This window comes from Ursus maritimus, unplaced genomic scaffold, assembly GCF_017311325.1.
Source record: "Ursus maritimus isolate PB19 unplaced genomic scaffold, ASM1731132v1 scaffold_10, whole genome shotgun sequence".
In the NCBI taxonomy this organism is placed as follows: Eukaryota; Metazoa; Chordata; class Mammalia; order Carnivora; family Ursidae; genus Ursus; species Ursus maritimus.
The window spans coordinates 66,357,788-66,374,029 of NW_024423344.1; the positions used below are offsets into that span (position 1 = coordinate 66,357,788).

At 44.7% G+C, this 16,242-nt stretch overlaps 1 protein-coding gene across 1 annotated transcript in view; it reads left to right on the forward strand.

The window, feature by feature from the left end:
• Positions 1 to 16,242, forward strand: part of MBNL2 (muscleblind like splicing regulator 2) — a 155,151-nt gene that overhangs the window by 128,909 nt on the left and 10,000 nt on the right. Inside the window, exon 9 of the mRNA XM_040623938.1 lies at positions 896 to 990. Coding sequence (XP_040479872.1) covers positions 896 to 990 — 95 coding nt within the window. The remainder of the gene's footprint in view (positions 1 to 895; positions 991 to 16,242) is intronic.

Consider the following 16,242-nt stretch of genomic DNA (forward strand, 5'->3'; position numbering starts at 1 on the left):
TGTTAGAGTTTATCAGAGTTTCCCAGAAGTATTTATTTTTAAAAATTATAAATGGATGTATTTTGAAAACAAATGTCTGAGTTGCCTTGCTTTAGTATCCTTTTTAGTTTTAAGTGTTTATTTATTCGTGGTGATTATTTGACCCTTAGCACTCCCTTAGATGTTATATTTTAATGCTGTATCTACAGTTATCCCTACACACCCAGTGCCTTGGTGCAAAAGTCCGTCTTTAGGACGTATGGATGAGTTCCATTTAGAATAAAGAGAAAGAAACACTGGCCACACTTGCCTGGCTATTTCGCCATAACTATGTTAGAATTTACAGTAAGGCCACGATTTTTGCTCTACCGTTGATTAACCCAGAATAAACCCCAACCTCCAGCAATTTTGGCTCAAAAAAAAAGCACTCCCAGATTGACAAAAATGTTCAATTTAACCACAATTAATTCCAAAGAGTATCCTACCCCAAATTAGGCCTACGTGTTGAGCCTTGGATGTTTCAGAATGACAAAAACGAGTATCACATATTCTTACTTCATTGGATGCATTTTTAGGGGAAACCGTTAGTACCTACAACCACAGGCTCCAAATTGGGAATGATAAATTGTTAGAAGTAAAAATGTTGATAAATACATCAACCAAAGTCATCTGCTTTGGCCTTTCTGGGAATCACTGATTATGTTTTAAAACTTCCTTTAATTGTACTTGTAATAAGCTATTTTCCCTTTTTTATTTCTCTCCCATGCTTCCTTGCTTTGCATTGTGATTGCATGCCATCTGCTGGTTTAACCCATGATGGCTTGCTGCTCTGATATTCACCATGCCAAAATACCACTTCTATTACCATAATGCTACACCCTCCTGTTCATTGCTCCCATGGTTCCCCTCCTGAAAGTACCCATGATGCACAGCGCTACGTCAGCCACTGTCTCTGCAGCAACAACTCCTGCAACAAGTGTCCCCTTCGCAGCAACAGCCACAGCCAATCAGGTTTGCTCCTTTTAAAGCTTTCTTTCACAAATCCCAAACTCTAAATGAGTGCTGATATTTAAAAAAAAAATTCTCAGTGAGAATTTTTTTTTCATGTTTATCCATCAAATTTTATTTTTTTGATTAGTTTATAGCAAAGCATTTACGGACAGGTTGCACTTATTTAGAGTTAACATTTACTGCAAATAATGATGTAGCTACGTTTTGTGTTGCACTGTTTGTTTTCGTACCTAATATTGTGTAATTAACCTGACAGGCTTCAGTTCCTCTTAGCACAGCATCACGTATCCAGTGGTTTGTGAATTGCCACAGAAAAATCGTAAAAGCTCACCCGTGGGTGCTTGAAAACTGGCTATATTTCGATTCAGTTCATTCAGACCCTATCGCTTCTGTTGGGGAGGAAAAAAAAAATCTCCTCTTAGAAAAGTCTCCCCTTTTGCCTTCGTGTCAAATTTGAGGTCTGAATGATGCTTGTCAACATCTCGCCTTGGTCGCTTGTGCTCCCCAAGTCACTGGTTCCCACCTCACAGTTTGTCTGGATACTGGCGTAAGAGCCAAAGCGAACTGAAGAAGGACGCTGGCGCTGAGTTCACAAAGGCTGGATATAACTGAGTAGGGGCGTTTAACTCTGTTGGTTTAATGCATGTGCCAGTACGACCGTGGATGTTCTATTTCTCAGTGAGAACCAGTTGGCCATGTCCCGCCCTGTAAGCACAGGCTGACTGTACCCCGAACCCCAGCCAACCAGCTCGCAAACTCGTGCTCCCGGCACAGGGGACACGCACGAGGACGGGTGAACGGCAACCCGCAGCCTCGCCTAGAGAACCGTTCTTGCGCATGCCCTCCCTTCACACAAGAGCAATGGTTTTGGCTTTGTTTTTAGCTTAATTTCTTTTAATCGAATGTACTGATAAGAGATAAAAGAGACCTAGGAGTAAGCCAGAGGGAGGGTCCAGGCTAATGGGAGAAATCATGTCAGGGCGTCAATGGCAGATTCCAAACTGCATTGTGCAGGTGGGAAGGGCTGATTCACGCTTTCTACCTTCAAGTGAATAAGTGATTCAGGGCCGTAGGTTTCATCACTGAAAAGACAAGTGGGAGCGCACTTGAATGAAGGAATGAAAGTGCCATCCCATGATAGTTCTGCCTGTGTTCTCTCAATTGTGACGAAGCAGGAAAGGAGGAGGAGGGGGAAGGCGAGCCCACGCGCTCTCAGAGGCAGATGCAGACTGTGGCTAATTGTTTATCGCTTCACTTACCACCTCAAAAACGCCAGCTTACCTCTAAGGAAAGCCAACTCAGCTTCCAAACAGACGTAACGAAGAATAGCAAATAAGTGTCTTAGCCGGGAAGAGTCCAAAGAAATGACGGGTTGGAAGAGGGAGAGAAAGTTTGCATCCTTCCATTAGTAGGTTCAAAGCACCCCCTTTCGTTTGCTTGTTTGTTATGAGGAAGCTGGATATCTGGATATTTATGTCTGAGTCCTGCCTTCTTGAACCACATTTTTGTGATTTTTGATAGAATTTTCGTGACAAAGTCTTTTCGTAAGAAAACAAGTATAATATATATAACATATAAAACAAGAAAACACGTAGTTTGTAGTACTACTATGTCATAGTAGTACTATTATGTGTTATTACATAATACATTACATTATGATGGCAAATTAAGCACCTCTTTTTTTATGTACTTTTTTCATGTAGCAAGAGAGAGATCGCAGGCAGGAGCAGGCACACAGCAGGAAGGGGCAGAGGGAGAGGGGGAGGGAGAAACTTGAGCAGACTCCACGCTGAGCACAGAGCACAACGTGGGGCTCGATCTCAGGATCCTGAGATCAGGACCTGAGCTGAAACCGAGAGTCGGATGCTTCACCGACTGCGCCACCCAGGCCCCCAGAAAAGTGAAGCACTTCTAATACTGTGAGATCCTTCCTAAGAATGGAAAGGAAGTCAAGATAAATACTTTGGAGTTTGAGCATAAATTCCGTTACTTTGATAAGTACTTAGTCACGTATCATAGATATTTTTTCCAGCCCAGTGGTTTTTTGGGCCTCCTTCGGTGGAGAAAACTTGGAGACTTTGCGTGCATATATGTGCAGGCTTGTGTGTAGGGAGGCAGAAGTAGGAAGCATGGGATATGCAGAGACTAAAATACTTTGTTTTACAGCAGACTGCAATTGGTAAAGGAACTAACAGGTTTAACTGCAATTACATTTAAAGAAATATTATTGAAGAAGTATCTGACAGTAGCTTCGAGAATCCCAGACCCTGCGTTGCGCAGTTTATCGGATGTAACAGTTGCTGGATTCCACTTCAGCAACGAAGAAGAGAAATCCTGTGGCAGCTCTTGGTGAAGGTCTGCTTGTCCAAGAAAAGCACAGAAAAAGAAATAGTTGTAAATATAAATTTCTCAGACATGATATTTTTTGCATATTTTCAACAAGTTTCAAAGACCGAAGCCGCAGCAAAAGAACTTGGAAATCTTTCCAAGGCTCCTGAAGTCAGAGATTGCTGCTGGCTGTGACGTGACCATTATCCTCTTATTAATTTCACCCTTTCAACTCAGATGGAATCATAAGTATGTGATCGAGGTGTCATTTAAACGTAGTAGGTCTCAGTTTCCTCCTTTGTGAGAGGAAGCCTAGTATTAGATCACCTCTGAAGTCCCTTCCAGCCCTGAGATCCAGCAGAGCCGTGGTCCCTTAGGTGCTGTGCTGGACCCCGAGTCTGGGATGATGAAAGGTAGACACCAGCACACTTGGCAAGTAGAGCTCGGGATTTCAGAGCTCAGGTGTGCTAAGCATCCTGCCGCCTTTTTCCTTCGTGGAGTGATCTGTCTTTCACACAAAACGTGCTCGAGTTTTGACAGTCTTTCACTGGATCAATTTAGACTGTCAGTTCAAATAGTTTAAACCTCTTAGGTATTTGTAATTAGATCCAAGTCATTCATAGAAGACAGAAGATAGACCAGAACATCCCATGACAGATCCTCCGGTCCAGTCTCCTTTGCACGCTGGTCCGTGGTGAGCCACGATGAACAAGCCACAAATCTGTAAATTCTAGCCTCGGGGCTTTGTCGAGGGGCCGGCAATGAAAGTTGCAACTGAACTTAGACTTGTAGCTTGAAATTCAGTGACGACAAAACCCAAATACTTTGGGGAAATATAAAACAATTTTGCTGGTCGCTTGGCTCCGGGCATAGATACGTAAACAAAAATACAATGAACACATTTGCTAGCCGTGACTTCCTGTTTGAGCTAAGGTCTTTGGACCTTAATATACAAATTATATTTAATAATTTTATTATTACCTAATATTATTTTTTACAAATGGGTTGTTATGTACAAGATACTATTCTAAATGGATTCTCTCTCATATAATGCATTACGTATTACATTATATATCATACCATATATTTCATATTATATGAGAAAGGGTAGATATGTATAGATAGACTGGCTTAATCCTTACCACAGTCTTATGAAGACAACTTTGGTCTTCTCTATTTTACAGATGGTAAAACTGAAACAGAGGTTAACTACCTTGGCCAAGGTTAAACAGCTAATAAACGGTCTTGCTGGAACTGATTCCCAGGCAGTTTGGTTCCAGAAGCCTTGTTCTTAACCACCATGCTACACCACCTTTTTCACAATTATGAACACACAAAAGTCACTTCTCTTGCCAATTACACCCGTCTTGCACGTGAGACCCAATAGCAACACACTGTGACGAGTGTTGTGATGCAGCCCAAACCAAGGTCACTCCCAAGCCGGGGAGATGAACTGAATTGGAGCCTGGCTTCAAGCCAGAGGTGTAATAACCAGCTCACGTCTAGAACCATCTAGCGGATTCGTATTCATAATAATGTATAACCGTATGTGAATATTCTGTGTAATATCATAACCAGTGAGGAGACTGAAAATTACGAGCAGCATCTATACAAGTAAGATGAGAAGTAAGAAAGAATTCGTCATTAGTCCTAGTGAAGCAGGCTCAGGGGCTTGTTTGGTGCCAATCACTGCCCTAGACGTTACTCTTAGTTCTGCCCATCAGCCAACAAATGGCTTGATAACAGGGAAAATCGGAAATGAAAACGAGAATACCATACAAATGAGTCCGTTTCGGCCTAACAGCTGGTCGGAACGTGTACGTCCATAGGTGCCTGTAGTGGGACAGATTTCACTCAGAGGACACATTACAAGATGAACAGGTATACGGCTCAGTATACTGGATTACCTAGCTTTTTTCATATTGTAAGACATTTTATTTAACAAGAGTACAGAGTGAAATTCCTGTAACTTGAATTATTTTAGTAGTCTGTGCCGTCATTGCTTTATTATTTTTTTTTTCAAAACTACATCCATTTCAAGAGGGGAGAAAATAATTTCCAAATAAATACATTTTAAGTTTTAGCTTCTTTCTTTATATACAGAGTTAATTCAGTTTACCTAAGAACATCCTGGAAGGCCCAGTTAAAATACAGGCTATGTGGTGAGGCTTCCTGCAGCCCTGCAGCTAGACGTGCTTTCTCTGGCCTCTGAGTCCTCCAAGGACTCAGAGCATCGCCCGGGAGACAGAAGGGCAAGCTCACGTGCGCATGGGCGGGCAGGGGAGCGTACTCGAGGCAGAGAGCCAACAGTCTGATTGGTCAGAGCCTCGGTGTGCAGGGGTGGCGCAGCTGGGTCTGATTCTTCAATGCCAGGGCAGAGGGTTTTGCCTGATTGGGGCGATGACGGTCTTCAGGAAGGATAGTGACAGAACAGAACTCCAGGGAGAATGAGCAGAGGGATCTGAGGCAGGAAAGTCTGTGGAGACCCTCGAGGGGTTTTACCAAGAGCCCCAACTGAGACAGTGGTCCCTGGCAATGGCCTCGTTTGCCTTGCCTTTGCCCCTTACGTGGGGGAGAGTTACTTTTAACCCAACAGAAACATAAAAACTACTTCTTACTATGGCAAAACCCATCCCAGTAAATGTCCCATAGCAGAAAAGGAAATTTGGACTGACATGAAGGGTTAGCCACAGGAAGTCGCCCTTGAGGGACCTGAACTCAGTCCCTTCAAGGACAGCAGTTGAATGCACTCCTGATGTGTGGCTTCCCACTTCCTACCTAAATAAGACTTCAGAGCCACAAAAGCTCAAGGATCTCCCAAGCCTTTCCTCAAAAGAAAGAGCCTTCTAGGTGTGGAGTGAACACACATTGCCCATGTTTCCACAGCGAGGGCTATGGGGGCAGCGAGGGCAATTATCCATCTAATTCATTCTGGAAAATGAGCCTGTGCTAGGAAGAAAAATTCTTACCCTTGGATTTTAGGAAACTTTTAATGGAGCACCCACCCCACCAGTACCTTTAAAGCTGGTGGAAACAAATTCTATTTTTGGCAAGATGTTAAAAAAAAAAAATCACATCTACAAAAAGTGATGATTCCGGTTTAAAATTCTGACCTCTAGGTCTTGTCACATCTCCTGAACACTCTCCCAAGATTAAATCCATTCAACAGAAAGTTGACCTGAGGAAGAGTTTATTGAAAATTAGTTAATAATATATACACATAACTCTCTATTTATGAGAATATTTGATAAGTCAGAAAATCCCATTTTCCACACCTGCCCGATATAAATTTACTGTATATGATAATCAACAGCAACAATATCGTATGAAAAATAAAATAATTACATGCAACTGGGTTCACAACATTACGCTTTATCCGGCCTGCTACGGACTACTGGAGAGGGAAAAAAAAAAGCTTAAAAGCATCAGATTTTACTTCCTGCTCACAAATAAATGTGAACACAACTTCAAAACTATTTGTATAAAGATTTTCGGATATGTCAGTTAGCCTGTACTAGGCGAGAAATCTAGAAAGGGAAGGTCATGTTTTACTTAAACTCTCGTCTCAAAGAGTTTTATAAAACATCTGTTATGCAAAGCCATCTGTCAGGACTATATTCGGATAAATGTAGGAGGCATTAAACATTCCCCACTATTCCCCACTTGACCCATTTGGAGCCTGTTTTTTTTCTTAAGAAAAATCTTGATTCTGCAAAGCCTTGGTGCGGGGGGAGGCCTCTGGGAGATTTGCCTGCTGAATGCAGGGTAGTAACTGGCCTCATGTACAGATGTTCAGACTCCTCCTTCCTCCCAGTTTGCTGGTTCCCGGGAACAGAGGGTGGGAAGCAGCTGGGGCCCCACTGTGTTGTGCTCCAGAAAGGCCCAGACGGCAAATATCAAAGTCCAGCCCCGGTCACTAGTACTCGGGTGGAGACATCTGTCTCAGCATTCGGCTCAGGCTGCCGAAGCTGCGTAGCCAGCTTAAACTTTTCGCCGGTGTTCAACTACAGAAGGGGGTTCCGTTTCAGCCATGGATCGGCTTGCTTCAAATGAGGCAGGATTGTCACATCGAATATTTTGTGGAGAATGGCAGCAGTAAGAGTGGTGTGTGTGTGTGTGTGTGTGTGTGTGCGCGCGTGTAGGGGGGCTGGAGATGGGAGCTTGCCATATCTCTTCAAGTAAAAAGAAAAAAAGCGAATTTTTGAAATCGCGGTTTTTACATTCCGTTAACGCTGTCGGTTAGAGCTGCTTGCACCTTGAGTGAAAATGCCATGCGCGCTGTGACTCGGCGTTGGGACCAGACTTAGCATCAGAGTGTGGTCAAAACATTTTTAGAGGAGAGGTGGGTCTTGGATCTCAGAGAGCCATACAGAGGCAGTTTATGTTTTCTCTTCAAGAAGTCAGAAAAGAAGAGGACAGTAGACCTTTTAGTTTTCTGCCTCGGAAGCCGCTGCTTTGCAGGACTAACTACCATGAGGTTTAATTAATAAGCGTCTCTGCAGGTTCTCTGAGGAAACGCTAAGTTATGTAAGTGTTGTCATCCAGTACATTTTCGTTTCTCACGAATAATTTACACCTCACGGTGAGAAACTTGGGTGGAATTGTTTTGTAGATAGCACCTAAAGACATATCATCAGCCCCGGTTTTGTGCAGCTGAAGAGAAAATGTCAAGGGTCCTTATGTGGAACTCGACTGCCTGGTGGCTTGTCCTATTTATGATGCCTCAAATCCCATCCTCTTTTGCATTTTGATGGAATTTGGGGGGAATCTTTTTAGATGGAGAAGTTCTACTCCCAGCAGTATTTGGGCTTTTGTTGATGGTAATAAAATCATGCTCAGCTTGGCTCATTTGGGGGTTTCCTCTCTCGAGCAGAATGAATGTACGGTTCATCCCGCACGCGTGTTTGTTCCGGCTCCAGAGCTGTCAGGGAAGAGAGCCGGGCTACACGGCAGGAATTCGGATCTATTTGCAAGGGTTGAAAGATGAATGGGGTCTCAGCCTTTTTTTTTTTTTTTTAGTCTTTCTTGAAGATTTTATTCATTTGAGAGACAGACAGACAGAGCACAAGCAGGGGGAGAGGCTGAGGCAGAGGGAGAAGCCGATTCCCCGCTGAGTGGGGAGTCCCATGCGGGACTCAGTCCCAGGACCCTGGGACCAGGACCCGAGCTGAAGGCGGGTGCGGAACCAACTGAGCCACCAGGAGCCCTGGGGTCTCTCTCAGTCTTAATAAAATTTGTTAGGAACAGAGTACAGTTTTGATTTATAGGCATTTATCTCCCCAAGTCCTGCCCCTGCTGCCTGCCCTCGCGCTCGGCTCCCGGCGTGTTCGGGGAGCTGCCGGGCTTTCTGTGTGGGCAGAGGGAGAGGAGACATCCCTGGGGCTTCCCGCCGAGGAGGAGGGCCGGCCAGCTACCCTGACTGCTCCTTCTCTGACCGGACACGCCGCCGCCACGTGTCCCGGACGGTTGGCGTCAGGTCAGGCTTGGCCTCTGCGGGCGTTCCCCCCGGGCCACGCTGCTTGAGGCCACGGCTCCGAGGTCAGAGCTGGCTGAGCCTGCTGCGCGTTCTGGAAGCCTCCTGTGCGGAGAGCTCGGGCCACGTGGAGCTTACCGCCTAGTCAGAGAAAGCCGGAGCGATCAGGGAATGTCAGAGCGCAACAGCCAGACTCAAACATGACCGCACGGGAGGTAGGCTCCATGGCCCTAAGGGGGCTGAGGACTTGAGGGATGCGTGGGAATTTGACGGAGAAGAACCAGGGTGACATGTCAGGGCTGGAGATGGGGTAAAGAGAAAAGGGAGCCGACAGGCACGAGTGTGCCACCATCCTGCTTTCCGTGCGCCCTTGCGTTTGACCCTATCAGGTGGGTCCTATTCTCCCCCTTTTACATGGGGCGGGATCAGGGCTTTCATGGGCCACAGCTCTATTCAGCATTAGAGCTGCATTTGATCTCCGGTCTACCCGACCCTGAAGTCTGGGCCTCTCCCTGACCCCAGCTTCTTCCCCAGTAGCCTGGTTCTGACGGGAGTTTCAGAATCGGTCCTGGACTTCATCCCGCAGCAGAGACAGCGAGAACAGCTGTGATTTTGTCAGACCTGCAAGAGAGGGGTGGACACCAGCTCAGGTGGGCAAAGCGACTGGCTGCGGCCCGCTGCGGCGAGTGCGGGCGAGGGAGGGTGCATCTGGGCAGGACTGGACGACTCAGCTGCAGAGGCCAGGAGGGATCTGCTGCCGAGGGCCTGGGAGGGCAGGGGGAGAGCAGGCCGGGCACGTGTTGAGTGAGAGACGTGGAGACGCTGACCTACCACAAGCGAGCAGGTAGAAGCTCGCTGGGACAGGCCAAGGTCAGGTTCACTGGGGAGGAAGATACTTCATCACTGAAGAGATGAAATTGGGAGAGAGAGAAAACAAAATGTGGGGAGGGATAGATAATTAAGAATCAGGGAAATTCAGGGCTCTCTCTAAGGGTGTTCTCCAGCTTCTGTCCCAACTTCCTGGTCCCTGCCACACTGGCCTTCTACATGACATCTCTCCAGTGACTCACATAGAAAAAATGGTTCATGTTGACACATCTTCCCTTTTATTTGTACTATGAAGGACCAATTTGTTGACTGGTATTTTCCGACATTGGAAAAACTACAGCTCCTCTAGCATTTACAATGTGCCACGTCTCAGCATCAGGTATAATGCGCTGGTGCTTTTGGTCTGTTTTACTTTCAGCGATCAAATTATATTATTCTTTTTTTTTTTAAGAAGCAGATTTTTTTTATTTTCATATACCTTTGATTTTTAAAAGATGCTTACTTCAAGTTGTATTATTCTTACCTCTCCCTTCACTCGGGAGTTTTCAGAGATCCTCAGAACTTATGTCGGTGAGCTTCCTGTCGTCAAATACAGACACTCTTCACTGTTCACCACAGTGCACTTCTGAGAGCAGCATTATTAAGCTGGTCGTTGTAAATGTCACCCATTTTCCCAGAGTCACGGCTCTATCAGGCACAGCAGGTCTGACCCAAGGCCGGCATCGACTCACCATAGTCCTGAAAGGCAATAAGTCATCGGAGCGAATTTACCGCAATCCTGCCATACCTCCGTAGTAATCTACAAAAGGAAACTGTGCTGCAAGTTACAAATTAGAAGAGGGGCCCAGGTCAGCAGGGCGGCTTATCCAAGTCACACGGATATTAAGAGAGCCAGGACTAGAACCCAGTTATCTCTGTCTTTCCCAGAGTACTGCTTTTTCTTTCACCACACTGCCTTCCTGAGAACGTGCTTTAAATGGTCATCCAAGGGGCCACAAAGTAGACAGAGAGCCCATAGACAACACCCGGACAACTCAACAGCTCCCCTTTATGGAGCACTTTCCAAGATCCAGACATGGTGCTAATAAGCCTTTCACAGGAATTATTAAAACCCCAAATGGCCCTGGAAGGGACTGCTCTCATCCCCAGTATGCAGATGAGGAAATCGCAGTTTCAAGAAGCCAAGAAGCTTCTCCAAGATCATCGATCCAGTGGCAGAACCAGATTCAGAACACCCCCAAGCCCCTCACCTTCCATTGCACAATGAGAAGGACCTAGAACGATTAAGTGACTCCCTCAAGGTTATGTAAGGGCCAGACACCCATCTCCTAACACCACACTTAGTCCTCTGTCAAACCACAGTGCAGCAAGAGTATGTTAACTACACATTTGTTTTTGAATAATCAATACATTTGCTTCCGCCGTAGAATTTAGAAAGGTTTTTGAGGAATCAAAAAGATAGCCAGGGATGTTAAACTTGATTCCTTCTTTTTCTCCAAATAATTTCATAGTTCTTCCGCCAGTCATTCTTCCAATATTTGTCATTGTGACACCAAAATATTTGAAAGGGCCAGAGAACCACTTTAGTTATGAGAATTCAGGAGAAAGGGAATTGTTTGAATCAATTCCTATTGTTCACCTTTTCTTTGCTCTTCTCTGACCCCTGCGACATGAAGTATGGCCTTGAATAAGAAGTTGAAAAAGGGAAATCTAAGGAGTGTGTCAAGAATGAGAAGAAAACCCCACTCTATTTCTTTGCCTTGGAAAAGGGTGTTTAAGAGTTTTGTTGTTGTTGTTGTTGTTGTTTTTCAACATAAGTCCCCTGGCGCTGCCTGTGGTGTGTGTGGGATCCAAGAGACGAGAAGTGAAGGTTCTGAAGACAGAAGTGTAGACGTGTGTTAGGCGAGACTGGTGTGCCGAGTGTCCATAAGTCATGGTTTCTCTAAGCACAGTGATCTACAAATCATTGGTAAATGCTGTGTATACCTTGTCAAAATATTCGTGTTTTGTGACTTAGCCTAGGAAGTTAAAATAGGTGAAATATTACCAAATCAAACGGTGGTCTGACGTGCCTCCTACAGCCAGGTGCTCAGTAAATACGTGATCTAATCCTCTCAACTCATGAGTTAGGGGCCGTGTTTTATTCCCACTGTAGAGAGGAAGAAGACTAAGTATAAGAGGTGCTGAATTACTTACCCTGGTCACACACCGAATGGGCCTACGCGCTGGGCTTGAGCCGGATCTCACTTTAAATCCTGGGAGATCCTGCCTCTCAGACGATGTTAACTTTCTACAGCAGTGACGCTGATCATGAGACGCTGATGGCTGTTGATGCTTTTGCAATAAGAGATTTTCATTTGAAAAATAATTACTATGAGTGACAGTCAAGACTTCCATGAATAAATGGAGAAATCTGGCCTATATTTAGTTAGTTGTCAGTGACAGGTCAGGATATGTAAATATAGAAAGGAAAGTAGGTGTATTTGACATTTTTAATATCTTAATTTCAACGAAATCAGGTTTACTACCAACATAGATGGAGTGCCGTCCCGATCATATAATATTTTAAGTGCACAACATTATTATTTGAATGCCCATTTAAATAGAAGCTGAAGCCAAATTTTATTTATTCCCTTCCAAGGGAAGGGAACCAGCACTTACTAATAACCACTATTACATGTCAGACACTTGCTATACATTATTTCATTTATTACTCGGCAGAACCTTGTGAAGTGTTTTATCCATTTTCCAGAGGAGAGCAAATCTTAAAGAATAATTTAAGATTTGAGCAGGTAGGAAGTGACTGGACAGTTTTAGAATTCAGGTTTGCCTGCCTCCAAATCCTGTTCTCTTGCGTCTCCCCCATACTTGAATGAGATGAGAGCTTGCTATGGTCAGCATTGGATCGGGATGAACCTCTTTATATGGTTCCCTTAGAAATAATTCTAACTGTCGAGTTTCACTATTAGTATTTAAAGTTTTAACCGTTTAAGAAGAAAGTTCTAATAGAAGCAAACCTTTTGAAATCCAAGTTCAATATCATAAGTAGTCTGAACATAGTTTTGCTTGATGAAGCCACAAGGAAATTCAGATTTCAGTCCAGTAGACAAGAGCTCGAAAGCAGATGGACAAGAGTACTGTTTCACCATTCCCAGGATGGTAAACTGGCAGATAACTTCTGGCTGGAAAGAGTCTACCAAGAGGAGTCCTCTCAACCAGGACTTTCGTTTTTTACTTTTTCAAACAATGGTAATTTAGAAAGAGAGATACTATTTTTTTCCCACAGTCTCGACAGACCCTTACCTTCAGAGCAGCCTCAGGTTAATTGAACATCACAACTTGGGAAGGGATATTTGGGGCGGCCTGGAGGAGGCAACCCAAAGGAGCCACTGGGAGGTTGTTTGGTCGTAAGCAAGGCAGGGAGCTGAATTAGAAAGTGAGCCTGGAAGTTGCTGATGACCCGGGTGTGACCCAGAGAGCCAGGGATCCCGTTTTGAAGCCAAACATGGGAAGGAGAGAGGGAAGGAGGAAATAAGCGTCGGGATAAGCGGGGAATAGGGAGGTACTGTTTACTGCTTTGGAACCTGAAGCGTTCTGGAGAATGCTGGGGGTGAGGGTTGCTCACCGGTGAGCGTACTTACGCCGCTGAACTAGACATTGAGAAATGGCGAAAAGGGCAAGTATTAAGCTATGCCTGTTTTACCACAGTTTTTTAAATTGGGCAGAGGATCTGAAGAGACATTTCTCCAAAGAAGCAGGGAGTAGGATTGGAAAGAGGATGTCTCGTTGTACTTCTATTAAATCCATAGCACAGTTATTCTTTTTACATTAAAAATTCTCTTGTTGCTGTGTTTTCCTTCAGGAGTTTTCACAAAGCAGGTATCTGAGTGCAACGGCAATTCTTCCTCAGTGAGCCATCCTTGTTGGAAGCTGGGTCTGTTCTGAGAGGCCAGGCCCTAACAAAAGGCCACCGTTGGCTCAGCGGCAACACACCTTCATACCTTTTCTCAATAGACATTTATTAAGCGCCTACTATGTGTCATGTAAAATTCAGAATTCTGCGAGTACAGAATCGAACAAAACAGTCCCTGTTCCCCTGAGTCTAACCTAATAAGGGGGACAGGCAGTAAGCCAACATGAGAATAATTCCAGTCAAAGTGATTATCACCTAATAAGGATCATCTCGAAAAGTAGAAATGTCAAAAGGTTGGTCATAAGCCCTGAGTTTTGACAGAGGACAGCAATAAAGAAATGAAAGAGAATGTAGGAACTTTCTTTATATTTTTTCTTTTTTTGGGGGGGGGTTCCATTCTGCCATCTATTATACCATGGCATCCTGGCTCCTCCTCGAGTTGTTAGGGAAGACAGATGGTGACCCGGTGTAGCTCCCCACCAGACTGCACAGGTGCCGGAGTGGGACAGGCCGAGTGAGAAACTAAGGCTCAGAGGGTCACGGAGCTTGTTGGTGGCACGGACAAGCCTCCTGAAATCCCACCCCAGGACTCTGATTTTTCCTTTACACCGTGATTTTACACACAGTTAAGTAGTTTTTTAACCAACATCTCTCTCTCTCTCTCTCACACACACACACACACGCAAACATACAGGCAAAGAACTAAAATAGAAAAAAACCAACTGATTTTGCTGGGAATTTTGTTAGACGGCAGTGTCATCCCACCAGTTCCAGAAATGTCCGAGATGATTACGGGACACACAGAGACACACTTCATGTCCTGCTCATCACATTAATCTTACCGTTCCTTTTACTGAATCTTCACATTTGCTTACTTTCCTGCCTTTGGTTTCCTAGAAGCCACTTGTCAACAGGCTGAATTCTACATCCTCTGCACTGTTACAATGAGTACTACAGCCAAAATGTGCTCGGGGTTCTAAGTCCGACATAATGGCGGTGGATACGCAGCAGGGCGTTGAGCAGGACTGAGGACTTGATGTGGGATCCAACAGGATCTTGTTTCTGTGGTTTTTCTCGGCCCAAATCTTGAATTTATTAGTGGTAGTAAAACCCCGTATGGAAAAGAGCAGGTATAAATGGGTGCTCTCGAAATTTCTTTTCCATTGCTGCATAGACTTTTTTAAAGGTATAAAAAAAGTTTCCTTAGATTCCCCCTTCCTGCCCAGAGGACACCTTCAGTGAAACAGCCCCCAGTGTAGGCAGCCTGTTGAATCCGAGATAGCCTCCCATGCCACACATCTCGGGGAAAATATCCTAAGTATGATATTTTTAGAGAAACATTTTATAGTTTTTCTTATAATGTTTTAGAGTATTTTCTTAAACAGTGTGACCCAAATATTATCTATTATTTTTTGATACAGTAATTTAGCCTTCTTAATATGCAGACAGTCTCTAATTTCAAAAATGTTTGTCCAGAATTCCCTTTGTCACTTGGTTTGAAACTCAAATACTTTTCCCATAGAGACAGTGATGAACTTGATGGTAAGGTCTCTGGTTGGCCTATCGAAGTTTACTTAACTCATAACATTACTCCGGGATAGTACTGGACTGACAGCATGGAACAGGCCAGATACTGCAGGCGTGGGTGTTTCTGTATCTTTGAGATTCAAGACAGATGCCAAAAGCACATCCCTAACTCAGAGCCCCGGACAGCTGTGTGATGGAAATGTCCTTCACCTTCTCCACCTGCTGGAGTAGAGGAACCGTCACCCCCGGTGAATTCCATGGCTGGGATGTTTGCCAGGGAAGGTTGGTGGGGTGGCGGGGAGATGTATGGTGTAGAGTCCAGGACGGGAATAGGAAGAGAAAATCTAGGACTTGTCCCTGCCTGACCACCAGGTGCTTTCATCCACCTCCTGCCCAGTTCCCGCGGACGCCATAGCTTGATCGGCTTCCTTTCTTCCTGGCTGTCGAGGGGCCCCTCCAGGCTAGGATTTGGTTTCGTTTTCCCTTTGTTTTGACCTCCTCTGGCACTTGCAAACACGGTCCCATAGCTCCTCTCTTCCCCAACATGCACACAACATTCCTGAATGTGTTTTTGTTTTAAACACTCTGTAACATTGGGGGAATCACAAAGAGTGAAAAGTCTCCCCTACGCCTTTTCCTTCTTCCTCATTTATACCCTACAGGAGAAAGAGTCACCCTTGGATGATATATGCATTTTTAGATGCTCTAAGGACTAGATGTCTGTCTCACAGTAAAAGCGGCAGAAATGCTCCTCAGAATTCCCTCCAGGGAATTGGACTGATTGAGGCTGGATGTGGGGTAGAGAAGGGGAATCACGATCGAAGCCTCACCCCATACTCACAAGAGTCTGGATTTTTCCACGTGTGACATGGACTCATGTGAGGAGTGCAATCTTATTGAAATCAAGAATTTCCAGGTACCTATTTTGTGCAGATAATATAAATTGTCAGTGGATACCTTGGTCGGCAATCCTCAGTGAGGCCAGCGTTATTGCCTTTTGTGCAAAAACTCAATTATTAATATTTTTTTTTTTTAAAGATTTTATTTATTTATGTGACAGAGAGACAGCCAGCGAGAGAGGGAACACAGCAGGGGGAGTGGGAGAGGAAGAAGCAGGCTCATAGCGGAAGAGCCTGATGTGGGACTCGATCCCGGATCGCCAGGATCACGCCCTGAGCCGAAG